The 26,697-nt window shown below is 42.0% G+C and overlaps 1 protein-coding gene across 1 annotated transcript; it reads right to left on the bottom strand.

Annotated features, from left to right (window-relative positions):
- Positions 1-1,056: 1,056 nt before the first annotated feature.
- Tma16 (translation machinery associated 16 homolog) lies at positions 1,057-16,930 on the bottom strand. Its single transcript, NM_001169102.1, is given in 7 exon segments — positions 1,057-1,516; positions 8,923-8,965; positions 10,960-11,108; positions 12,065-12,149; positions 13,119-13,156; positions 14,731-14,843; positions 16,883-16,930. Coding segments are annotated over 7 exon segments (666 nt in total). The 5' UTR covers positions 16,886-16,930; the 3' UTR covers positions 1,057-1,281.
- Positions 16,931-26,697: the final 9,767 nt, after the last annotated feature.

The following is a 26,697-nucleotide window of genomic DNA, read 5'->3' as shown; positions in this document are numbered from 1 at the left end:
ACTTGACTAGACCTTCAAAGGCAGGTACAACCTTCAAAGACCTGCCTAGGGACAGCCAGGCCCACCTCAGGAATGCTCTACAACCTTCAGCACAACACCAGAAGGTAGAGACTGAGGGCTCAAAGCATGAGACTATGGGGGACATTTAAAATGCAAACCATAACATCCTGCCTCTGTCCATCTCAAAATGAATTCAGTTAACATTATGGACCCTGAATAGTCCCAACACTGTTCAAAAGTCCAAATTTTCTTCGGAGAATCAAGCCAAATTTGGGTTTGATTCTCTGTAAAATCAAAACCAAGTGACTTCCAATACACAATGGCACAGAGTAAAATGCTACCCTAGCCTGGAGCCCATCAGTGCAATCCTAAGGCAGTGTTTGGCCTCTAGGGCAGGTGGTGGCTATGGGTTTGGCAGGACTTTCCCGTCGGAGAACCACATTCGCTCACAGGAACTCAGTCAGCACTGTTCACCTCTTCTACCCAGCCTCCCTTCCAAGCCCTGGGATTATGGGAACATGCCACAGTCCCTTCCTTACTATGGGTGTGGGGAAAGACACAGGCGCTCTGTAGCACTTCGCTGACCTTCATCTTCCTTACTCCGATTTTTTCTCACTTCCCCCTTCTAGAAAATTCAGGTTAAATGGCCACTGAAGATTACTGCTATGTTCAACAGGTTTTAACTGTGACTATGCCTGAGGTTTATGTATTAGAAAACTGCCCCTCTCCCATATGCTGATGTTCAGAGGTAAGAGAACTTAAGACCTTCCCGTTTGCTGGCCTCCTATCTTGCCTGCTGCAACCCCCTCCCATATGTTTCCATCTCTCTGTTGTTGGCCATGATGTGATACAGACAGAGAAGCCTCATCAGAACTGCACTGGCTTATTATTTAGACTCTCAGCTAAGTTCCCAGTATCGGGATTTAGCTATAATGAAAAGCAGATTGATACAATCTCTATTTTAAAAGGAATTTAGAGAAGATTCTTAAAAACCCTACAACTATTTTGAAACTGTGAATACTTATTTAAAAGTAAGTTCAATAGCAAATTCTTCAATACAGATAATTACAAACTTTATTTGTGTGTGCACACGCGTACTTCCCATAGTGTGCATGTAGACATTAGAAGAAAACTTGTTCTGTCTAACCCATGGATTCTCAGAAACAAACTTTGACAATCAGGCTTGGCTGCAAGCCCCCTCTTGCTGAGCCATCTCAGAAGCCCACACAGAAATGATATCTGCTATAGTCAGAGAGTAGGACATGAGGCATCTCATGTACGTCAATGAGGGCTGTCAGGCACTGCAGTCATTTCTTCATCCGTGTCACTTGATTCACTTGCTGGTTCCAGTTTTCCATCTTTAGCATCTCCAGTTTCCCCTGTTAGGTCTAATTCTCCTAAATCCTTTTCTATATTTAAAATATTTTTCTGTTTGCGCTTCTTAGGAACCGCATCATTAGCACACAGTTTCCTCATTTTGATGTTTGGCAATTTCTTCAGATCAAAATCCCATTCCCTAGAAAAGATGAGATAGTGCTGAGGGTGGCAACACAAAGCCAAGGTGGTGACTGCCAGCTCTGCCAGCTACACAGAGCAGTCTTCCAACAGCTTTCACATGCATGAGAAAAAAGCCTGAAGACTTGCTCTTTATTGCTACAGCAGTATTTCTTACCTTACAGAATCCTACATAATCTAAACTTAAAAAGTAGAAATGCATTGAAAAACCCCTCAGGGAACCTCGATGATCACTGCTCCCAAACCCCATGGGACAGAGAGCTCACCACCCAGACAGGTGGGCACTCCTGAGTCTGCAGAGCAGGAGAGACCACCAATACTGCCCACATCCCTGGCCCAAGAGGAAACTGTATAGGGCCTCTGGAAACCGGAAGAGAGGGGCACTGGAGCGGCAGGTCACCCAAGGCGCAGACACCGCCCGGACCTGAAAGGACTGATCAACAGTTCTCTGCACCCAAGTCCTGTGGGAGGGAGAGCTAAACCTTCAGAGGGGCAGACATGCCTGGGAAGCCAGAAGAGTCTACACTCTGCCCAAATTTCTGACTCCAGAGGAAAACACCTAACTCCATCTGGGACCCTGGTGCTTGGGGGCTCCAGGAAAAGGCTGCGCAGGCTGTCCTGGTTGGCGCCTTCAAGGAGAGCTCAAAAGCAGCCGCCCCCTCCTGCCCCCAAGAGCAACTCCAGCCACGGGACCAACTGCTCTGCTCCAAGTAACCTTCCTGGTGAACTCAGTCCCACAGGAACAGCTGAAGACTAGTAGGAAGGAAAGACTACATGCCCGAAAGCAGAACACTCTGTTCCCTCAACTGGCTGAAAGAAAACAGGAAAACAGGTCTACAGCATTCCTGACACACAGGCCTATAGGACAGTCTAGTCACTGTCAGAAAGAGCAAAACAAGGTAACACCAGAGACAACCTGATAGCAAGAGACAAGACAGGAACCAACAGGCAATAGAAACCAAGACTACATGGCATCATCAGAGCCCAATTCTCCCACCAAAGGAAACACTGACTATCCAAACACACCAGAAAAGCAAAATCTAGATTTAAAATCACATTTGATCATGATGCTGGAGGATTTCAAGAAAGACATGAAGAACTCCCTTAGAGAAACGGAGGAAAACAAATAAACAAGTAGAAGCCTATAGAGAGGAATCACAAAAATCCCTGAAAGAATTCCAGGAAAACATAATCAAACAGGTGAAGGAATTAAAAGTGGAAATAGAAGCAATAAAGAAAGCACACATGGAAACAACCCTGGATATAGAAAACCAAAGGAAGAGACAAGGAGCCGCAGATACAAGCATCACCAACAAAATACAAAAGATAGAAGAGAGAATCTCAGGAGCAAAAGATTCCATAGAAATCATCGACATAACTGTCAAAGATAATGTAAAACAGAAAAAGCTACTGGTCCAAAACATACAGGAAATCCAGGACTCAATGAGAAGATCAAACCTGAGGATAACAGGTATACAAGAGAGTGATGACACCCAGCCAAAAGGACCAGTAAATATCTTCAACAAAATCATAGAAGAAAACTTCCCTAACCTAAAGAGATACCCATAAGCATACAAGAAGCCTACAGAACTCCAAATAGATTGGACCAGAAAAGAAAATACTCCCGTCACATAATAGTCAAAACACCAAATACACAAAATAAAGAAAGAATATTAAAAGCAGTAAGGGAAAAAGGTCAAGTAACATATAAAGGCAGACCTATCAGAATCACACCAGACTTCTCACCAGAGACTATGAAAGCCAGAAGATCCTGGACAGATGTCATACAGACGCTAAGAGAACACAAATGCCAGCCCAGGTTACTGTATCCTGCAAAACTCTCAATTAACATAGATGGAGAAAACAAGATATTCCATGACAAAACCAAATTTACACAATATCTTTCTACAAATCCAGTGCTACAAAGGATAATAAATGGTAAAGCCCAACATAAGGAGGCAAGCTACAACCTAGAAAAAGCAAGAAACTAATCGTCTTGGCAACAAAAAAAAAAAAAAAAAAAAAAAAAGAGAAGAAAAGCACACAAACATAATCTCAAATCCAAATATGAATATAGCAGGAAGCAATAATCACTATTTCTTAATATCTCTCAACATCAATGGTCTCAATTCTCCAATAAAAAGACATAGATTAATAAACTGGATACACAATGAGGACCCTGCATTCTGCTGCCTACAGGAGACACACCTCAGAGACAAAGACAAAAACTACGTCAGAGTGAAAGGCTGGAAAACAACTTTCCAAGCAAATGGTCTGAAGAAGCAAGCTGGAGTAGCTATTCTAATAACGAATAAAATCAATTTTCAACTATAAGTCATCAAAAAAGTATAAGGAAGGACACTTCACATTCATCAAAGGAAAAATCCACCAAGATGAACTCTCAATCCTAAATATCTATGCCCCAAATACAAGGGCACCTACATACGTAAAAGAAACCTTACTAAAGCTCAAAACACATATTGCACCTCACACAATAATAGTGGGAGATTTCAACACCCCACTCTCATCAATGGACAGATCATGGAAACAGAAATTAAACAGAGACATAGACAGACTAAGAGAACTCATGAACCAAATGGACTTAACAGATATTTATAGAACATTTTATCCTAAAAAAAAAAAAGGATATACCTTCTTCTCACACCTCATGGTACTTTCTCCGAAATTGACCATATAATCGGTCATAAAACAAACAGGCCTCAATAGATACAGAAAGATAGAAATAATCCCATTCGTCCTATCAGACCACCACGGCCTAAAGCTGGTCTTCAATAACAATAAGGGAAGAATGCCCACATATACATGGAAGTTGAACAATGCTCTACTCAATGAAAACCTGGTCAAGGAATAAATTAAAGAAAGAAATTAAAGACTTCTTAGAATTTAATGAAAATGAAGGTACAACATAGCCAAACTTATGGGACACAATGAAAGCTGTGCTAAGAGGAAAACTCATAGCTCTGAGTGCCTGCAGAAAGAAACAGGAGAGAGCATATATCACCAGCTTGACAGCACACCTAGAAGCTCTAGAACAAAAAGAAGCAAATACACCCAGGAGGAGTAGAAGGCAGGAAATAATCAAACTCAGAGCTGAAATCAACGAAGTAGAAAAAAAAAAAGGACCATACAAAGAATCAACAGAACCAAAAGTTGGTTCTTTGAGAAAGTCAACAAGAGAGATAAACCCTTAGCCATAATAACGAGAGGACAGAGAGAGTGTGTCCAAATTAACAAAATCAGAAATGAAAAGGGAGACATAACTACCGAATCAGAGTAAATTCAAAAAATCATCAGATCCTACTACAAAAGCCTATATTCAACAAAACTTGAAAATCTGCAGGAAATGGACAATTTCCTAGACAGATACCAGGTAGAGATAAACCATTTAAACAACCCCATAACTCCTAACGAAATAGAAGCAGTCATTAAAGGTCTGCCAACCAAAAAGAGCCCAGGTCCAGACGGGTTTAGTGCAGAATTCTATCAAACCTTCTTAGAAGACCTCATACCAATATTATCCAAACTATTCCACAAAATTGAAACAGATGGAGCACTACCGAATTCCTTCTATGAAGCCACAATTACTCTTACACCTAAACCACACAAAGACCCAACAAAGAAAGAGAACTTCAAACAAAATTCCCTTATGAATATCGACGTAAAAATACTCAATAAAATTCTGGCAAACCGAATCCAAGAACACATCAAAACAATCACCCACCATGATCAAGTAGGCTTCATCCCAGGCATGCAGGGATGGTTTAATATATGGAAAACCATCAACGTGATCCATTATATAAACAAACTGAAAGAACAAAACCACATGATCATTTCATTAGATGCTGAGAAAGCATTTGACAAAATTCAACACCCCTTCATGATAAAAGTCCTGGAAAGAATAGGAATGCAAGGCCCACACTTAAACATAGTAAAAGCCATATACAGCAAACCAGTAGCTAATATTAAACTAAATGAAGAGAAACGTGAAACAATCCCACTAAAATCAGAGACTAGAGAAGGCTGCCCACTCTCTCCCTACTTATTCAATATAGTTCTTGAAGTTCTAGCCAGAGCAATCAGACAACAAAAGGAGATCAAGGGGATACAGATTGGAAAAGAAGAAATCAAAATATCACTATTTGAAGATGATATGATAGTATATTTAAGTGATCCCAAAAGTTCCAAGGAGAACTACTAAACCTGATAAACACCTTCAGCAAAGTGGCTGGGTATAAAATTAACTCAAATAAATCAGTAGCCTTCCTCTTCACGAAAGAGAAACAAGCCGAGAAAGAAATTAGGGAAACGACACCCTTCATAATAGTCCCAAATAATAAAAAATACCTCGGTGTGACTTTAACCAAGCAAATAAAAGATCTGTATGATAAGAACTTCAAGCCTCTGAAGAAAGAAATTGAAGAAGACCTCAGAATATGGAAAGATCTCCCATGCTCATGGATTGGCAGGATTAATAAAGCTGGCCATTTTACCAAAAGCGATCTACAGATTCAATGCAATCCCCATCAAAATACCAATCCAATGATTCAGAGAGTTAGACAGAACAATTTGCAAATTCATCTGGAATAACAAAAAAACCCAGGATAGCTAAAACTATCTTCAACAATAAAAGGACTTCAGGAGGAATCACTATCCCTGAACTCAAGCAGTATTACAGAGCAATAGTGATAAAAACTGCATGGTATTGGTACAGAGACAGACAGATAGACCAATGGAATAGAATTGAAGACCCAGAAATGAACCCACACACTTATAGTCACTTGATTTTTGACAAAGGAGCCAAAACCATTAAATGGAAAAAAGATAGCATTTTCAGCAAATGGTGCTGGTTCAACTGGAGGTCAAAATGTAGAAGAATGCACATCGATCCATGCTTTTATCACCCTGTACAAAGCTTAAGTCCAAGTGGATCAAGGACCTCCACATCAAACCAGATACATTCAAACTAATAGCAGAAAAAGTGGGGAAGCAACTCGAACATATGGGCACTGGAGAAAATTTCCTGAACAAAACACCAATGGCCTATGCTCTAAGATCAAGAATCGACAAATGGGATCTTATAAAACTGCAAAGCTTCTGTAAGGCAAAGGACACTGTGGTTAGGACAAAACGGCAACCCACAGATTGGGAAAACATCTTTACCAATCCTATAACTGATAGAGGGCTCATATCCAAAATATACAATGAACTCAAGAAGTTAGACTGTAGGGAGACAAATAACCCTATTAAAAGATGGGGTTCAGAGCTAAACAAAGAATTCACAGGTGAGGAATGCCGAATGGCTGAGAAACACCTAAAGAAATGTTCAACATCTTTAGTCATAAGGGAAATGCAAATCAAAAGAACCCTGAGATTTTACCTCATAGCAGTGAGAATGGCTAAGATCAAAAACTCAGTTGACAGCAAATGCTGGCGAGGATGCTGAGAAAGAGGAACACTCCTCCATTGTCGGTGGGATTGCAGACTGGTAAAACCATTCTGGAAATCAGTCTGGAGGTTCCTCAGAAAATTGGACATTGAACTAACTGCCTGAGGATCCAGCTATACCTCTCTTGGGCATATACCCACACGATGCCCCAACATATAACAAAGACACGTGCTCCACTATGTTCATAGCAGCCTTATTTATAATAGCCAGAAGCTGGAAAGAACCCAAATGCCCTTCAACAGAGGAATGGATACAGAAAATGTGGTACATCTACACAATGGAATATTACTCAGCTATCAAATCAATGACTTTATGAAATTCATAGGCAAATGAATGGAACTGGAAAATATCATCCTGAGTGAAGTAATCCAATCATGAAAAACACACATGTTATGCACTCACTGATAAGTGGACATTAGCCCAAATACTTGAATTACCCTAGATGCACAGAACACATGAATCTCAAGAAGGATGACCAAAATGTGAATGCTTCACTTCTTCTTTAAAAGGGGAACAAGAATACCCTTGGGAGGTAATAGGGAGGCAAAGTTTAGAACAGAGGCAGAAGGAACACCCATTCAGAGCGTGCCCCACATGTGGCCCATACATATACAGCCACCCAATTAGACAAGATGGATGAAGCAAAGAAGTGCAGACCGACAGGAACCGGATGTAGATCGCTCCTGAGAGACACAGCCAGAATACAGCAAATACAGAGGCGAATGCCAGCAGCAATCCAACCAGAGCTTCCAGGGACTAAGCCACTACCTAAAGACTATACATGGACTGACCCTGGACTCTGACCTCATAGGTAGCAATGAATATCCTCGTAAGAGCACCAGTGGAAGGGGAAGCCCTGGGTCCTGCTAAGACTGAACCCCCAGTGAACTAGACTGTTGGGGGGAGGGGGACAATGGGGGGAGGATTGGGAGGGGAAGCCCACATAGAAAGGGAGGGGAGGGGTTAGGGGGATGTTGGCCAGGAATCCGGGAATCGGAATAACAATGGAAATGTTAATAACAAATACTTAAGTTAATAAAGATAAAAACAAACCAAAAAAAAAAAAAAAAACCCAAAAAACAAAAAACAAACCACCTCAGACTCTGTGTAGTTTACTTCCACTAAATATTCTCCTAGATCAAGCTACATTGCCTCAAGACCCTCACAAGTTAGAATTATATCACGACTAGCAAACCTCTAAAATGAATTAGAGGACATTCTTTTCAAACACTGCTGCTAAATCATTATGAAAAAAAATTCCCATTTTCGTCCCTATTTGTATGACAACTCTGTTTTCAATTATCTCACTTGAGAAGTCTGGAGACCATGTCAAGAAGTGATCACTATCCAGCAGAGCTGGCGGGTCTCAATTTCTTTGGAAGAAGCAGGATACACACTGCTTTAAAAGCAATGAACACATTTTGTTTCCATTATGCCTGGATTTAATTTTATCCAATTTCAATTCAGAAAAAATTCAGACTCCCCATCATGTTTTAGTAAAAACCAAAATTATTAATGAAAAGCATTTTCTAATACACAGAATCTGTACTTGAAAAATAAAAATCTGACTTTCTACAGCTCAGTGGTTACCAGGGTAGACTCACAGAGCCCTGGACCAAAGATTCTCAAGGACAAAACTCTGGCCCTGGAATTGGTTTCTATTCATCTGTTCCAGTTACTTTATCATTAAGAAATACAAATTAGCGTCAGGGGAGAACAGAAACATCTCTAACATATTATAAGGGATTTTTAAACCATTCTGGAAAAGAAAAAGAGCCAAGTCACCAGCATCGGCTGAGAGCAGATTGCAGACAGACACCAGCGCACCCACAGGGGAGGGCACTAGCACAGCGCTCTGCTCACTTGTTGTTCATGTCCACCCTCAGGAGGTCCATGCACTGTGCCTTCCACATGTGACTCTGAGGGATGCAGATACTCACCGGAAAGTGTTCAGAGCATTAGAGTCTACGATGTCTGGGATCTCTGAGAAAGAAGACAATTGATATCCATCAGGCATTTTCTTTCTAACTTTAGCTCTTATAGTTTCACTCTTACCTTACAACAAGGCAGCTGACGTTAATAAAAACAATTTAAATATAGGCATAAATGTGCCCGTGTCTATGTATGTCACGTATGTGCGAGTGCCTGTGGCATCCAGAAGGTTGGGTTCCCCTAAAGGTGGAGTTCCAGGAATTTATGCACCACCTGAAATGGCAGTAAGAACTGCTAAGCCATCTCTCTAGTCCCAAGAAAAACATCTTCAGAGCACTGCAACAGTTAACATAAAATCTACACTTGGAAAGAGCAGAGCTCAGTGTACAGGGATAACATAAGAATTCTGTTACACAGAAAGTATTAGCAGACTTGTGAAATGAATCAGCATATTCAAACAGCAAGTGCGGATATTTTTTATTTTGTAGTGCTATGAAAGACAAGTTATTAAATACTTACCTTATGTCAAATTGGTAGAATTTACCGGATTTCAAAGATTATTTAACATGAAAAAAAATCACATTACTCAAAATATGAAAAATTTAAAAAGAATTTTAATCATGAGGACCTCAAAAAAGTTCAATACAATTTAAATTACCCTGTATCCTGCATAGAAGCACAGAGATTGCCTTTAAGTCTCAGATATGGACTTTTACAGCAGTAATGAAATTTTTAAAAATGGGACTTTTAAACTTGGATTGAATGCATTTTTACATTAGAAGATGGCCATTAGAATTGAGAGACAGGGAGGAAGGCATATTTAATGATGTGTTTGGGTGTCAAACTGGCAAAGAGAGGAACTGTGGTCCTTAGTCTCCAGTGTCAACTTGGTGAGCTCTAGCAACACCTGGGAGATGGCATAGGAATACTCTGGGGAATCATTTGATCAGGTTAATTGAGGTATAAAGACCCGTCCTACATATTGAGTAGTGGCTAGGCTGGGTTGAGTTGTTGTACCATCCTGTACCCCCCAACGCCAACTCCCACCCTGCAATAAAACGAGAGAACTTAGCACCAGCATCCATTGTGGATACAATGTGAGATAGCTCCTACTGCTGTAATGTCATCACTGCAACAAGCTTAAGCTTTGAGCCAAAGCAAGCCCCTCCTCCCTTATGGAGCTGTTGCCAGGGAGGGTTTGTTATCATAGTGATAGGAAAGGAAAGCACAACATCTTATATTCACTGAAGGCAGGCAAGTGTAAGTGAACATCACAGGAGCAGCAGAGCCTCTCCACTAGAGTGGGTAGTGTCAGGTGTCTGCGTTAATTCTCGACTTTTTAAACCAGACAAACATATCCTCTATTTTATTTAAATGTTTTGAGACAGGAGCTCTCCATATAGCCCAGTTTGCCTAGAACTATGCAGACCAAGCTGGCCAGGAACTCAAAGAGATCTACCTGCCTCTCCCTCCAAGGGCTGGGATGAAGGGTGTGCACCACCATGCCTGGCTTCTATTGTGTTTAAATTTCGGAGTCCTCTTTGTTATCCAGTGGGCTCCAGGAACCAAGAGTGAATGTGTCTAGTTCCAAAAATGGGCTTTCCTTTTTTAGCTTAAGAAACACACTTTAACAGTGAAGAGGGAGTTCAGACACTTCCAGGAAGATCCAGAGAAGTTCTTTTAGCACCTTGTATGTTCGTGCTCTTTATACAAGAACTTGAATTTTAATTTTACTATCATATATTTTACCTCCTATTTTGATTTAACCTCAACACCAAACCAACCCTACAGGGACCAAGCAAGCAACACGAATGAAGACAGTGACATGACAAACTTTGAAGGGAAGCTGGATGTAGTGTGTGCTAGGAAGTGACTTGGTCACAGTAGATGGCTATCAACTGTCACAAGAAAACAAAACTGATAATATTCTATACATGAAGAAAAGGAAACTAAAAGATCGAGATAGACCGATAAAACGAAACCTTGAAATTCAGTATAAATCAGAATCGATTTTGAAAAGGCAAAGCGAATTTGAGAGTACACACCAAAGCCGTAGCCTTCATACTGCTGCCGCTCCCGCTCCATGGTCTGCTTGATGACAGCCTCCCGGGAATGGTGCCGCCTCCCCTGTCTGTCCTTGATGCTGTTGTGTAACTCAATCTGCTCCAGCTCACTGCTGAACCGATCCAAGTACCTGCAAAATACCAACATGATCTGACTTACAGTACCTGCATAAGTGGGCTTGCATGAATTCATTTAAAATGTAGTGCCCAGATGTCCCTGTCCTTTGAATAGTGACATCCTCAAATCCTTCATTCCCTTAGCCTTCTCAATCACTTTCCTGAATAATCCAAGTGTTTAACTTCAGTGAAAAAAACCACAGCATGTTGTCTGCTGAACTGAGGACCTCATACTGAACCACCTACTCAATTTTGTCTTTAGACCACACCATCTTAACCTTAACAGACATTCCCATGAGCCCTTCCTCCTGCCCCAGTACACCCTCTCCATCTCTTGAGCTCCCCACCTCAGGACATAGGATGACATTCTAAGTGAGGCATCCAGGCCTCTCTCCCTATTCTATACTAAGTCCTACCTCCTAACGTCGCTGCATGCTAGCTTGTCATCAAGCTCCTACTAGCCACACAGAGAACAGTGGTTCCATTGGCCTCCTACCACATCCTCCAGCAATGGCACCCCTTCTCAGGCTGCGGTCTGAAAGCATGATGAGAACATGTGCTCCTAGAAAGTCGCCCCAGAGCTTCCTGTGTCATTCCATGGTCACCAAATGCTGCCATGACCCCTTGTCCCTTACAGTGCCTGTTATACTAGCCTCTGAGCTTGCTATTCCAATCACATGAAATGTTTGGTGAGATTTTACAGCTGTCAGCCCCCTCTCACCCCTGGGCCTCTTAGATGCCATTCTCAGTCTGAAGATTATTTCAAACTACCTTACCTGAGTGTGCTAGTACCCAGAGGGGCCAGGGCATAACCCTTTCCAGGAAGCCTTCCCTACCCCAGGAAACAAAACAAACAAACAAAAACAAAACAAAACAAAATCTGCTCATATTCAAACCCAGATCCATCTCTTAAGAACTATGCTAGAATTCTCTTTTGTGATTCTTCGTTCACAATATGCCCTATACTTACCTTTCAATTAATTCACAGGCATCTTTCTTTGAATATCTCGATTTTTTTGTATCCAGATGACTGTGAAACCACTGAAGTTTGTCACCTATGAAGAAGGACCAAAGATCAGCACTACTGCACACTACACATGAAATTAAGTAGCCTAGAAGGAGCATTACAAACATATGTCTAAGACAGTTGCCAGGTACCATGAAAAGAGAAAACCTAGATATGACAATAAAACTTATTAGCAATAAATCTGACCCACAGAAAGACAGAAACAAAGAGGGAGAGGCAGAAAGGAAGGGAGAGAAAAGAGAAGAGGAAAAAGAGTGAAGGGGAGGGACATTGTACTAGTGACAAGACTGAACATGTGTGTGCTCATATTGCTAACCAAGAACCTTCCCTCTGCTCTGTAAGACTTAAGCCATTGTTGTAGGCTGCTGCTAGGCTGCTCCAGAAGGCCCACACCTTAAATGTTTGTTCTCTAGCACCTGGTACACTAAGAGATGACGACCCTTTGAGAGGTGAGGACTACAGGCACCCTTATGTCATTGAGGAAGGGGGTGCTGGAACTCTAGGGCCTCCGATCTGCCTCTGTTCTGTGGCCGGTATCAAGTTAGCAGCTGCCCTAGCTCACACCCTCCCCAGTGCTTTCTGCACTGCTATCAGTCCTGAAGCAACATGACCAGCTTCATGGCCTGAACCCCTCAACTATAGCAAACATTTTCCCTCAGGTATGTGCTGTAGGAAGCTAGCCCGGACACACCCTTCATAACCAGAGCTGCCAGACAGGAGGAAGCCTGAGGCAGGGTGAAGCCTGAGCCAGGCACACGGATGTGCAGGTGCATAGGAATGAAGTCTCTCCAAAGCTGAGCTGTATGGAGAGCCAGCAGTCTACTCTGGAAGTCAGATGCTTAGCTCTACTTCATCTGTGTGTATTTTATACTTTTTCTTTTAGGTAAGTCTGGTTAAAAACAAAAAATCTGATAAAAAATAATAAAGAGAGAAAACGGTTTAGAGCAAAAACCTCCCTACATTGTCGTCAGGATTTTAAGCACTCAGACCCACTTACCAATAAGGTTGAGACGCAAGGCCCTCTCCGTCTTCAATCTTGAACCAAAAGGTGCATAGAAATTAGATATTTTCCAAAGCAGGGGCTTAGAAATCTGTCAAAAATATCGCAAAGAAAAACTTCCCAGAGAACTCTGACATTCTTTCACATGTAATAAAACTAAATAAATAAACCTTAGTAACAAAGATACACAGAATGCCACAATTATCTTCAAAATCAGTACAAGTTGTCACGAGGATGTTGCTTCTGCATGTCAGCATCTCCAGGAAAGCCTGGAGACAGTCAGTCCTGTTCATGCAAACAGAGGCCTGACTGGGTTATGAGTGTTTGCTGCAGTAGCAGCACCAGGAAGAGACCCAGAAATGCTCAGTCCAGTCCCTCAGCAGACCAGAGTGGAAAACCCTGTCTAATAAGCACCATGGTGCATCTCATGTCAAAGGTTTGTGAAATAGACAGCTGGGCAATGGGAAGCATTGCACTGTTCAGATGTAGTAAATCGTGCTAAAAGGAAGGCAAGAATGCTCAGTGGTTAATGAACAGCTGAAAACTGAAAGCCACTTTAAGACAGCACTGCCATCACACACATCGTTACTTAAAGAAAAGAAAGGAAGAAAGAAAGGAAGAAAGAAAGAAAGAAAGAAAGAAAGAAAGAGAGGAAGAAAGAGAGAAAGAAAGAAAGGAAAAGAAAATGTGACTATGTCACCACTGTCTCTCTTGAAAACATCTAAAATCAATGTAAAACAGGCAGGCTTTATTAGGTAAGGCTTTAGGTCTTAGGCAAGATATCCAGATACAACAAAAGTGTGTGAGCTTCCACCAGCCACTACGGGCATGCCTCTTACACTCACTGGAACAGCAAAGCTAGTCCAGAATAACAGAAATTCTTTCTCTTTGGTCAGTATCTCCCCCCTCAGCCCCTCTCCTCCACTCTCGTAAGGAACCGTGTGCAGAAAACAGAGCAAGGGTTAGGAATCTGTTAGAAACACCTTACGGCTTTTGGTTACACTTTTCCTTTTCGGATCTGTGGCAGAAATCTCTCCAACCCTGCCCAATTCTCAGACGGTAGGCAATCTAGGCTGCTTGGCCCTTGGCTACTCTTTCTTTCCCATCTACAGCACTCATTCAATGATCTAGTCTCCTGGCCCCAATCCACCCAACCCACAAATATTAACAGCTCCCTAAGCCGTGACATCGCCAGCCTGTCTTAGAACACTCATTCCCAGATATCCATATTCCACAGTTCCTTTGCTATATCGATACATGGCACAGCTGAGACTCTTTCCTCAGTGTTCTCCTTCCCACCATTTCTCAGCTCCACTCAAATGTTAACTGACTTCATAAAGTTGTCTTCTGTGACTCCCATAAACTAGAACCTCTCCTCTCCTTTCCTCTAACCTGTATTAATTTTTCTTCACTACACTCACCACGAACTGCTACTTCAACTTTATGTTTTAGGTCAGCTCTGTGAGACTAGAGGCCTTTTATACCTTGGTGCAAGAACTAATGGAAAAAAAGCAAAAGAGGAAGTAGAAATTGAGGAACATACACCTAATAAGTAGATACATGACGGAGCTTTCCCCAGTGCAGGACACTAATGGGACTGGACACTTACCTTTCCTTCTTGTCTTGTTTGTGAGACTCCCTTGTAATCTGAGCTGCTTTTCTACTGTACGGATGGATGACTTTTTTTTCCCGTCCTACCATTTTTGCTTTCAGTCCTTTAGGCTAAAAGACAGGACACATGTTGTCAGAGACATTAGGTAACTCTAGTCACAAAATGCTCCTCTGAAGATACACTAAGCTAGAGATGTCACAATAGAAATCAGGACACAGGCCAAACATTTTCTAATTCCAACAGTCTTCTGTTTCCCTATGATCATAACAGAAACGACCTATTCAGAAAGCTCTATTGGCAGTAGACCAACAGAAATCAACACAGGGAAGCAACAGCTCAGTGATTCAGCCGTGCCAATTTAAAGTAGTTCTGAGAATACAAGGAGGAGATTCATGGCTGGAAATGCTGGCTGGAATACAGGATGTCTCTAAGGTTCAAGAACACAGAACTGTAGCAAGTATTTCACTGTGGCACATGGAAGAGAATGGGACAATGGTACACGCACAATCAAAGTTGACCAAACTTGGCTGGTTCCAACCAATGCCCTATGAACAATAGAAGCCACTTCAAAATCAGCACACCTAAAAGCATTTCCCCACCTGAGCCTCACTAGTTAGGCATTCAGAATTCATCCCTCAAAGGCATTATATTTAAGGTCATAAAAAAACAAACAAACAAAAAAAAACTATGCAATCCTGTATTTTGCTATCTATATTACTTAAGAGTCAAATTTGACTTTCTATACTAGAAACCCAAAATAAAAATGGCTTAACCTAAATAGTTTGGTCTCTCCTAGCTCACCTAAGGAGACAGGTGCCCTCCACCCTGTTAACCCATAACCTCCCGGACAGTCTGCGATGGCTCTAGCCGTAAGTGGAAAAGAAAAACTCAGGAAAGTTGTCTCACACCCTTTGCCCATGTTGTACTGACCAAAACTTACAGTTACATAAAATAAATGAGTACATATAATTTTTAATCTGAGGAAAAATGGCTATTAGTCAAGTCCAAGTAGTTCTTGAAGCTTTTCAAACCTGTCATTTACCTTCATTCAACCCACATAATCAGGCATAGGCTGCTTTGTTGGTACACTCTGTTAGATTTACAAAGAAATCACAAAATTTCTCTGTCTCTAGTGCTAATTCAGTATAGAGCGTCTTTCCCTATTGAAAGAGATCAGCTTGGTCCTATGCTTTAGCACAGAAAACAGTCTATTCCAATTCTCTTCTCCAGCATCCCTTCCCTCTCCTTCACACAGCTCCTTCTCCCCATTCCTACTGAAGCTCAAAAGCATCAGCCCATAATGCACCACTCCCTAACTTGAGACTACACTTGTTATTTCTTTAATCCTTTCCTTCCCTTCTCTTTTGATAGACAAGGCTCAAAAACAATCCCCCCAAAACTTTTCCAGGTAACTAAAATGTCCATCAGTTCCTCATTCACACAATTCTCTTAATCACTGCTCGTTTTTGCATTAACCTGATAAAAGAACAAACATTCAAGTCTGAAACCCATCTGAGGTTGTCTATGTATAAAAAAATAAAACAGTAAGAACACACACACACACGCACGAAAGCACGCGCGCGCGGAGGGCAGAGGGGCAAATGAGAAAAGAGATTAAACATCAAACATTATACACTATGGTGGAAGAAGAGAACAGACTCCCACTCATTGTCATCCAATAGCCACACGCACATAAAATCAATTATAAACATAAATTCCGATGCTGTGAATGAGTTCTTTATATTGCTATACATAAATCGTTTAGAACACTCTTAAGTAACTACTGTCTTAAAATACAAAGCTGCATCATTGCCCGGTAGGAATGGGAGTTGTAGAGGCAGGACTAAGGTCAGAATAGGCCACGAAGGGCTGTGGAACGATGCACCTCGTGGGTGACTGTGCCCAGGGCAGAGGTGGGTGGGTCCAGAAAGTAGACCTAAGTCCCTCAGGAAAACGAGAACCGGGAGAAGCGGACAACGCCACCTAAAGCGAGTTGAGAAAGCGCGAGAGCACTTCTATCCCCGGGCAGGCACCCATAGCTCTGCACCGCCCCGTGCAGTCACTATAAGTCCCGGCGTCTCTGGGGTCCGAACTTGTACTTCCCGTCCACCCGACCAGAGCCTCCCGGAGAACCTAAAGGGCCGCCCACCATGGCGATGTCCTGGCCACCGAGGCCCCGCGATATCCAGATGCGACAATTTCACAGAGAGCAGCTGCAGTTGCTCCCAAGTGTGCTCCTTTCCAAACACACGTGGGTCCTGGGGGAAACAGATAGGAGCGGACCGGAAGGGGAGGGGCTGGTGCTTTCTCTAAAGCGTCCCCAGAAACTGAAAGGCAGTATTTTTCCGCCCGCTTTGGTTTTTAGAGTCCTGGTATACTAGTCCAGAGAAGCCTCGTTTGTCTGTCTTCTCCTGTTTCTGACTGAAATGTCGACTTTGAGCATCTGCCAGGAGTCAGCTCTCCAGGGGCGAGCACCTTGTTAAGAGATAGCGACACCGTATCTAGAGGTGCCTCTCTCCCAGCGTGGTGGAAAAGCCGCCTTCTCCTTTCCTTGGATTTTCTCTACCTTATTTTTTTTTCCCTGCACAAAAAGCCTGTCTTTCCAGCCTACTTGTTCTGTTTTTTTTTTTTAGCATGGTAAAATTGCATAGAAAATCTTAACCAGTAATTATTAATCAAAGTACATTGAAGGTACTTTGACAATTTCTCTGCTTTTTTCTATAATTCCTATCGGTAGTGGAAATAAAGAAGCTAGTATTTCAAATACTATTATGATATATATTATACCATGGACTAACTGGGTTTAACATACACAAAGAAAGGGGAGGAGATGAAGGAGGAGAAGGAGAAGAAGGGAAAAGAGGAAAGGAGTATGGGAAGTGTTAGGAAAGGGATACAGGAGAAGGGAGGGGGGATGACAATGAATGGATTCCTTGTACCCTATCAGACTACTCTGAAATAAAACTAGAAACCAATAGCACGAGAGACTACAGGATTTAACACAAATACTTGGGCACGTAACGATACAATTTTAAATGTACAGTGGGTCGCTGAAGAAATCACGAAGAAAATTAAATTCCTAGAAACAAATGAAAATCATAGGCATTCTAAAGCATCCTAAGGGGAAAGTAAGTATTTACAATAAAACAAAATCAGTTTCCTGGTAAACTAATAATTCATCTTAAGGTTTTAGAAAAATGAGTCACTCCAAAACCCAGTAGCTGGATAAATAAGTAAATAGATCATGATTAAAGCGGAACTTAATGAAATAGAGACCAATGAACCCTCAAAACATAAAAATAGCCAAAACACCTGGCTTCATTAAAGGATAAAAAGATTGATAAACCCCCAGCCAAACTAGCAAAAAGAATGCAGAAGAAATCCAAAATTAATAAAAGTAAAGATGAAAGTGGGAGTTACAACAACAGACACCAGTAAAATTTGAGAATCATTATGGAACACTTCGAAATTTTTATTCCAAAATGCTAATAAACATCAAAGGATTTGACGTACTTCTAAACTTGTATAAATATACCAAGATCCCTGAAAATATATAGTACACTAAATGTGTACATTACATGTAATAAGATTAAAACAGTAATTAAAAGTCTCACCCAAGCTAAAGTCCAGGGTCAAATGGACTCATGGCTGAATTCTACCAAGCTTTTAAGAAAATCCTGATACTAAACTTCTTAAATCATTTCTCAAAATCGAAAATGAAAAAGTACTGAATTCATTCTATAAAACTAGTATTATCTTGAATAAACTCAGATAAAGATATAGCAGATATAGACTTAATTTTCCTGATGAACCAAGCTGCAAAAAATTGTGACCAAAATAATTGCAAACCAAATACAGTTAAAATACATTACATAATCAAGATGTATTGAAAATACATAATATAATTCAAAGTATATTATGATTATCATACACAAATTACCAAGTACACAAATTAATGGCTGTAATACACTATACAAATACACTAAAAGACAGACATAATGTTGCTGGCTTTCAGACCCAGGCCATGCAGCTGAGGTACCTATTTAACAAAGTAAAGCACACCTGTCCATCAGGTTCTCCTCTCAGTCCCTACCTGTTACAGGGTATGGTTGGCATATCCTGCCCTCTGCCCTTAACCTTTCAGCTCAGGGGCTAGCCTGTTCTTCCTCCACAAGCTCTCCCTATATAATCCGGACATTTTAGTCTCTTCCCCCACCCCGCCCCACTCCACCCAACCCCAACCACCTATCTCCTCTCTCCCTCTCTAGCATTTCCTTTCTCCCTGCCTGCGCATGCTCTATCTTTCTTTCTCTTCCCCCTCGTTTCTGTCCCCATCGTGACTTCCCTGCCTTCACTCCTTCAGTCAGTGAATCCGCCAGAGAGCTGTTTCCAACAAACCTTCCTTTATATACTTTAATTTGACTTGAATTGACTTGTTTCATGGGCGGAGAAAAACTTATCAAATATGATCACAAAAAAAAGGCATTTAGCAAAGTTCAATGATGAAATTGATAAAAAAGAATGATAAAAATTCAGTGGTAAAAATTATTTTTTAAGAAGTCTCTAGAACTTTAATAGTAAAAATCATAGAGAAATTAGGAACAGATTCAACATATCTCAAAATGATAAAGGATATAATACAACAAACATGTTAGCAACACTTTAGTATGGGGAAGTTGTCCTGTGTCTGCTCCACCTCAGGGCTCAGCCTCTCAGGGAGGCAGGACACTATAAGTTGACTGCACTTACCCCCATGCCACCCAGCGTTGTTACGGGGCAGGCATTGGGCCACAGGGCAGCCCCAGGACACTGCCTGGAGTCTGGGAAAGTGCAATCTGAGGCACAGGACACAGTCAGAGCTGGCTCAAGGGTTCCCAGGCCTGCAAGGAGGCTGGGGTCTTCGGGTTCTCAGGCTCTTGGACACCCATGCACTGCTGGGAGCCACGGAAGAGCTGAGAACGGAGTGGAGGCTGCGGGCTGGATCTAGCCTGAGGCCTAGGAGAAAAGAGGGGAGCTCCAGCTGGTCCTTTGGGGAGAGTCTTTGGCTTGACTGAGGTGGTGACTTGAGCTTGGTTTGGTAGTGGAGGCTGAGAGCACAGGGAGGCCTTCTATGGGAGATTAGACAGGTGGCTCTGTAGAAGAAGGCCTTCTCCATGGTTCCTCATGGCGGATTCCGAAGAAAAGAGACAGTCCATGATTTTAAGACATTTATTGTCATGGCAGAAAGTGGATGAGTAAAACCATACCCCACTCTTCAGGGTGGGCTCGAGATTAAATACTTTTGCAGGGAGGAATGTCTGGAAGGAAAGTTTATTGGCTAAGCCTCCAGGCCTTTTGGTACCTCATTAAAATGGAGATCTGTTTTGAGCCTACATGGCCTGTGGTCACTCCTCTACCTGTGGAAGGGTTTGGAATTACCCTTACGTGACTGATGGCCACAAATCTACAGAGGGCCTTCAGCTAGTGACAAGGGCCTGGTGCCCGGGAGTCAGGTGAAATGTCTACTGTTCCTTCAGGGTCACCAGGGTTTCAAGCTTTAGCTCAAGTGGAAACCAGGATGCCTCTCATGGCCCAACAACACCCCCCCCCCTTTACTTATTTTAGAAAATGAGGCATTATTGGAGTGATGGTGTCATTTGTAGTGAAAACTTTGGGTGAGGTGGAAGTATCAAAAGAAAACACTACGCAGGCCAGATGGGTAGCACATCTAAGCCAAAGGGGTAAGGAGGGGTGAGGGAAGGAGACGTCGGTTGGGAAGACAAGGGATTATTGAATCAATTAAATATTCTGTGGGTTGTACAGTTTGTGAACATATTAATACTGTTTTTTTTTTCTTTTTTTTTTCAGAGCTGGGGACCGAACCCAGGGCCTTGCACTTGCTAGGCAAGTGCTCTACCGCTGAGCTAAATCCCCAGCCCCTTTAATACTGTTTTTAAACAACATTTGATTAATTTAGATAGACATCATGTTTTCCTTACTATCATGTAACTTTTCCCAAGTTCAGTAGCCATTTGGCTTTGGCAAGAGTCTGTAGCTGGAAGGTCCCAAGTCTGTCCTCTGTGGATCTCAGTGTGTCGGGAGTCTTCAGTCAGATGAGGAATCTGGAGGAAGGCAGCTTTGTTGTCCCAGGCAGGTCTGAGGAGATTGTGTTCAGCTGGATCTGTGGGAGCAGCTCTGTAGATAAACCTGTAGGGTGATCACAACAGAAGAACAGAACCCCGGCAGGCAGATGTCTGCACAAGGTGGCTAGCCTGTGTTAAGCCTGTAATGGTTTGTCTGGGAGCACATCATGTCTGCTGTTATGGTCCTAGAATACCAAGAGCGTTTGAGGAATTTAGTCCTGGAAGGCATCCTTTAAGTCTGTCTTAAATGGCTGAAGAAGAAGCTGTCATGGTAATTATGTATCTGGGATAAGCAGTAACAGTTTGTCTGTAAAAGGAAATGTTAATTAAGGATTGAATGAGGATTATTAGCATAGTTGGTTTGAGCTGTGGAAGTGGATTAGATGACTTTTGTATCTTAAAAGAAATCTTAAACAAATTGAAAAAAATTGAACATAAGTCATGAATGCTAGGGAGAAAACATACATTTAAATAAAGAAGCATGAAAATTTTGGGTTGAGAAGCACTGACATTGTCTTAGGTGTTCCTGTTAGAGAGAATAAGCATTTAAACAAAGCCTGAAAATTTTTAGGTTTCCGGTGTATTTTTCCATTGTCTTTGGCCGGCCTAGGCTCCAGGAGTGGGGGTGGGGGTGTTCTGGGAGAGGGACAGGGAAGGGCATGCTCTGAGGAGCTGAGGCTGTGTGCTCTAAGCAGACAGGTTCCCTTGTTTTCCCCGCTTGTTTTTGTTTGTTTGTTTGTTTGTTTGTTTGCTTCTTAACTGGTATATCCTAAATCTAGAGCAGAAGGAGAAAAAAGGCCAACTTGGAAGAAAAGCTCAAAGGAAGAAGCATAGAGTCTTGATAGCACAGGCAGGTCTGAAGAAGTGAGGGGCAATTTCTACAGTAGCTGTATTTCTAGGCCCAGTGGCAGCAACCCACTGGCCAATAGGAGAGGGCTAGGGAGGCTCTAGCTTGAGAGTTCCAGCAGCTGCCATCTGAATCTTAACTTTGTTAGCTTTGTAGGAGCTCTCGATGTGAGACTTGGGGAAGGTCAGACAGTGGAGGCTAGTGGCCACCTAAATAGAGCTTGTTAAGTCTAAAATAAGATTTGAAGAATGTAGCCAAGAGTCAAAAGGGGGGAGGAAAGCTGGCCAGGAACACATGGGGAGAAGGGGGAAGATCAGAGGAAGGCTTAGTGTTTTGAACCAAGCTAGGGTTACTCACAGTCTTTGAGTTCTGATGTGAGTCTCTGTGGGTCACCAGCGGGGGGAGGGGGGGTAAACTTTAGCTGGGTTTGTCACATGTTGTCAGTGCCAGCATTTCTCGAACATTTGGAATAAGACAAGGATGTCCATTGTCTAGAACAAGACAAGGATGCCCCTTGTTGGCCCTTATTCAGTACCATGCTTGAAGACTTAACTAGAGCAATAAGACAAGAAGAAGTTACAAACTATAAAAACAGTAAAGAAAAAGTCAAATTACCTGTATTGACAGATTATATTATCTGTAGCTAAAAGATCTTATAAACTCTAACAGAAAACTCTTAGATGTAGTACACAATTCCAGTAAACTTGCAGGATACAAAACTGGCATATAAAAAAAGTCACAGTATTGCATCTCACTGGGGTAAATTTAGGAAAATATTCCATTCATAATAGCTTCCAAAAATATAAAGTACTTCAGAACAACCTTAACCAAGGAGGTGAAAGATCTCTACATGGACAGCTTCAAGACACTGAAAAGAAGAAACAAAAGAGAGAGATATGTAAAGACTTTCCATACTTCTGTGTTGACCGAAACACAGCACAGATCATAACAGCCAGAGCAGAACTAGCAGGAAAGAACATGACTAACCCCAGACTCCAGCGCAGTGCTATTGTGATAAAGAGAATATGGTACTGGCACAAAGACAGAGATGTCCATCAGTGAAACACAACAGAGGAGCCAGGAACTATCTTACACAGCTATGGCCATCTGAGTTTTGGTGACATTGTTAAAGCATACAGTTTGGGACAATGGATAGAAGACAGATTTCATCCATGGAAATGATGATAAAGTGCTGATGCCTTCAAGAAAATACAATTAGGTCTGTGTCTTTCACTTTGTAATGTGATATGGAAATCAATTCAAGGTGAGCCAAAGATCTTAATTTAAATCGTGAAATGTTAAAGCCCCTGGAGGAAAACATAGGAAACACACTTCATGATATAGGCATAAGTAGGAAATTTCTGATCTGGACTTCAGTAGCCTAAGTACCAAGAAAACTGGATTATATGAAACTTAAGTTCCTGCACTATAACAAAAGCCAGCAGCAGACTGGACAGACAGCTTACAAGCTAGGAGAATAATGGACCAGTTGTGCTCCAGACAGGAAAGCGAATTCTATCTTGACAGCTAGTGATGACTTGCATATTCTGCTGTGGCTGTCTGTGAGGGCAACCCAGTGGAGAGCCGTGGTTACTCACCAGGTTCCTCTCAGTTTATTATAAAGGATGAGGAACTGAAAAGTTTGACAATGGGTTTTCCCACCCACACTCCAGTTCCTGAATAATGACTCGGAGGCGATCTACTTATCCATAAATACCCAGGCCAACCTCTTCTGAGTTTCATACTTCTGACTTTCCCCGAGTCCAGGTGGCAAAGTTCCCATGCCTGACTATTTCTTTCCCAGACTTCTTCTCTTTCTGCTGGTTGTACCCCCTTCTAATCCTGCCTCTGTTTATTGGTCATTGGATTTTTATTTTGACAGATCAGAAGATGCCTTAAGCAGGGAAGGAAGGACAGAGACACATCTTCACACATGTAAATAAACATTATCCCCACAAGAAAGAGGTAATAGTGAGGCAGGAATGAGGACTGCTTTAGACTATTCCTGCTGTCTAGCGGACTCGTCACCTTTGGGACCCTGTTGATCCTCACCATCACTAGGATACATTCAGGAGGCATGCGCCTCAGGCTCTGTGGCTAGCAGTTGGTAGTCTTAAAACAATAACTGATTAATTGTTTGATTGGGTTTTTTAATTTGTCATTGGAGAAATGCAGAGAAGAAATTTATAAAGACGGATGCAATAGTAAAATCAGGAAAAAGAGAATGAGGAGTGTCAGGAAGAGCAATATCCACTTCCGTATGGCCTTCTCAAAGGCTCCGAGGTTGGAGGCCCTGAGTTGCTCCTTTCATTTTGGAGGATTTGCTGGATTTTGTTGTTTACAATCCCCAGTTGATTGGTATAGAAGCAGCCACCTGTTTCAGCTGTAAGAAGATCTGGTCCCTGTCGCTTTTGGAGTACCACAGCAGCCAGGGAGTCGATTTGTCTTTGAAGGATGAGTGTGGTTTGGGCCACAAACTGGAGTTCCTGGATGAACTGGGTAGAAACTGATGATACAAGGTCAGGAAAGTGCCAGTTCTGCCACCTCAGTGTGACGCCTACAGTTATTTCCATGAGAGTCAAGAGGGGCAAGAGTGGAACTGCCCTTTTATTACGATGAGTCCACAGCTGGAATTGGTAGGTGCCCTTCTCCATGTATCACCCCCAACTTGGGAAAGAGAAATATTAGTGACCTGCCCTCGGGGACCTAATGAGAGCAGGATATGTTATCAACTAGTGCCGAAATGTGACACATTTCCACTGTCCACACGAGCTGCATACCCTCCCTGTACACATGCCTTCTATCCCCTTATAACAAGCAAGCAACTCATTCTTTTCCCCTCCACTCTCACCCAGACACAGCCTCCGCATTACCTTCTCCCCCAATAAACCTCCCACATGAGCGCTGTCTCATGGTGTGACTTTGTGGCACCTGTCACTTAGATCATAACACTAACATCTAGGATTTATAAGGAACAGCAAAAGTTAAACAAAGGACCAGCCTGCAGATCAGCAAATAGGCAAACCAACAACAGACTGTCTTCGCAGCAGAAATACAAACGGTCAGAAAGTATTTTAGGAACGTCTTCAATGTCCCCAGCCATGGGAGAATATGTCTTCAGTCCAGTGTTACTCCGGAGAAATCTCATGGGACTTTTTTGGTTTTGTTTTTTGTTTTTTGTTTTTTTGTTTTTTAACTTCTCCTCCTTTGTTGATCAGTATTCTTTTCTTCTCTCTCTCTCTCTCTCTCTCTCTCTCTCTCTCTCTTTCTTTCTTTCTTTCTTTCTTTCCTGTGGAATCATTTTACAATTTTGTTTGTTTCCTGGGTGCCAGAATTCTCTTACACATTCCTTACACATCTTCTGCACCCCCTTTAAATTTTCAGGCAGCATTTTTATTAATCTGGTTATGGGACATTTTGCCCTCCATTTTCTAGCCCTTCTTTTTAAAATTTCCATCTGTATTTAATTTTTCCTCCCACATTGGAGGCATCTAATGCAAGTTTCTTTTTTCTATTTTGTTTTATAGATAATCATCTCGTCATATAATTTATCTGTTCCCATCATGATTTCCTTAATGTCTTTGTGTGTGCTGGGGTGGGGTGGGGGGCATATGGAGACCAGGGGAAATCTCAGACATCGTTCCCCACATGCAATCAGTTAGGGGTCCCTGAAGGAATAACAGTCAGCAGGGAAATGAACCCCAAAAGCTTGAGAATGAAAAGTTGGTGCAACTGAACTTCATCAGTCAGACTAGATCAAGACTTCTAGAGAGTCTGACCTGTAATTGAATTTTCTTGGCCATTTAAACGCAGTAGAACATTTTAGGAGTGGTGGGGGTGGGCAGGAGTCTCGACATGACAATTCTCATAACAAAGCTTCAGGGATGGCTACATTGAAATTTCCTTGCCAAATACTCCCACCACAGCAAAGTACCTGACACCTTATCATAAGAAAGAACTTTACCAGCTGGCAAACAGTGCTCAGGGCTAGGACTTAGAGGAAAGACTTGTAATAAGCACAGGATGGATTTTCTTAATGGAGGATAGAAGGTACACGGGACCACTTTCACAGTGATGAGTTCTGTTCACAGGATTAGAGCCTTAACAATTCTCAGGATTTGGGGGAAATTCAGGTGGAGGCTGCTGGCTCCTGATGGAATGGCAAGGGATCTCCAGGTTGTTTGACCATGTCCACTCCAGCATTCCAAGCGAGCAGGCATTATTCTTCCTTCCATTGCAGAAAACCTCCCTGTGTGCTTACTAATTCTGGTTTTTCCATTGCTTACTCTAAACCGTGTTTCCTATAGCCATCCGCCTTACCTTTGGGAATGCTGTTCTTTCTATTCTAGAAGATGCTATGTCAGCTGAGTTGGCTGTCCAGTGAACTTCAGAAACCTGTCTGTTTCTGCCTTCACAGTGCTGGATTGCACAGATTTCCACATTTCTGTCTCTTCTGGGAAGAGGCTTACATGGAAAGCATTGTATCAGTCTAACTATTCCCCCAGTTTTCTACTTTCCAAGCATGAAGCTGTGTGGGGAGAATTCTGAGTGCTTGTGAGAAAACTCTAAGAAAACAAGAGTCTTGTGACCTCAGTTTTTATAAACCATGGAATTATTCTTGCAATGTGCTTTTGTGCCCCTTCCATGTGTAGCAGATAAGAGTGAATTTACTTCAGATTACTTGTTAAAACTCAATATTGTCATTTGTTTATATGCCGTTATAGAAAAAGATGTTTTTGCCAAGTGCAGCTTGTCCACCACATGTGGCTTGCCTTTGTGATAGTACACTTTAGTCAAGTGACCCCTCTTAACCACTGGAGTATAAATTGTCTGATTCTCTGAATAAAGTTGGTATTGCATAAGACTTTAATCTGTCTCATTTATTGGCTCCATTCTCCCAGGTCTACCTCTACCACAGAACACCCTCATCCTCGTTTATTTCTTTCCTAAAACATGTTTTCTACTGGTGTTTTAAAAGTAATTTTATATCCCTCG

Source organism: Rattus norvegicus, chromosome 16 (assembly GCF_021556685.1).
Source record: "Rattus norvegicus strain SHRSP/BbbUtx chromosome 16, alternate assembly SHRSP_T2T, whole genome shotgun sequence".
In the NCBI taxonomy this organism is placed as follows: domain Eukaryota; kingdom Metazoa; phylum Chordata; class Mammalia; order Rodentia; family Muridae; genus Rattus; species Rattus norvegicus.
The sequence above is the reverse complement of the archived record's forward strand: the minus strand, read 5'-3'. Positions and strand labels throughout refer to the sequence as shown.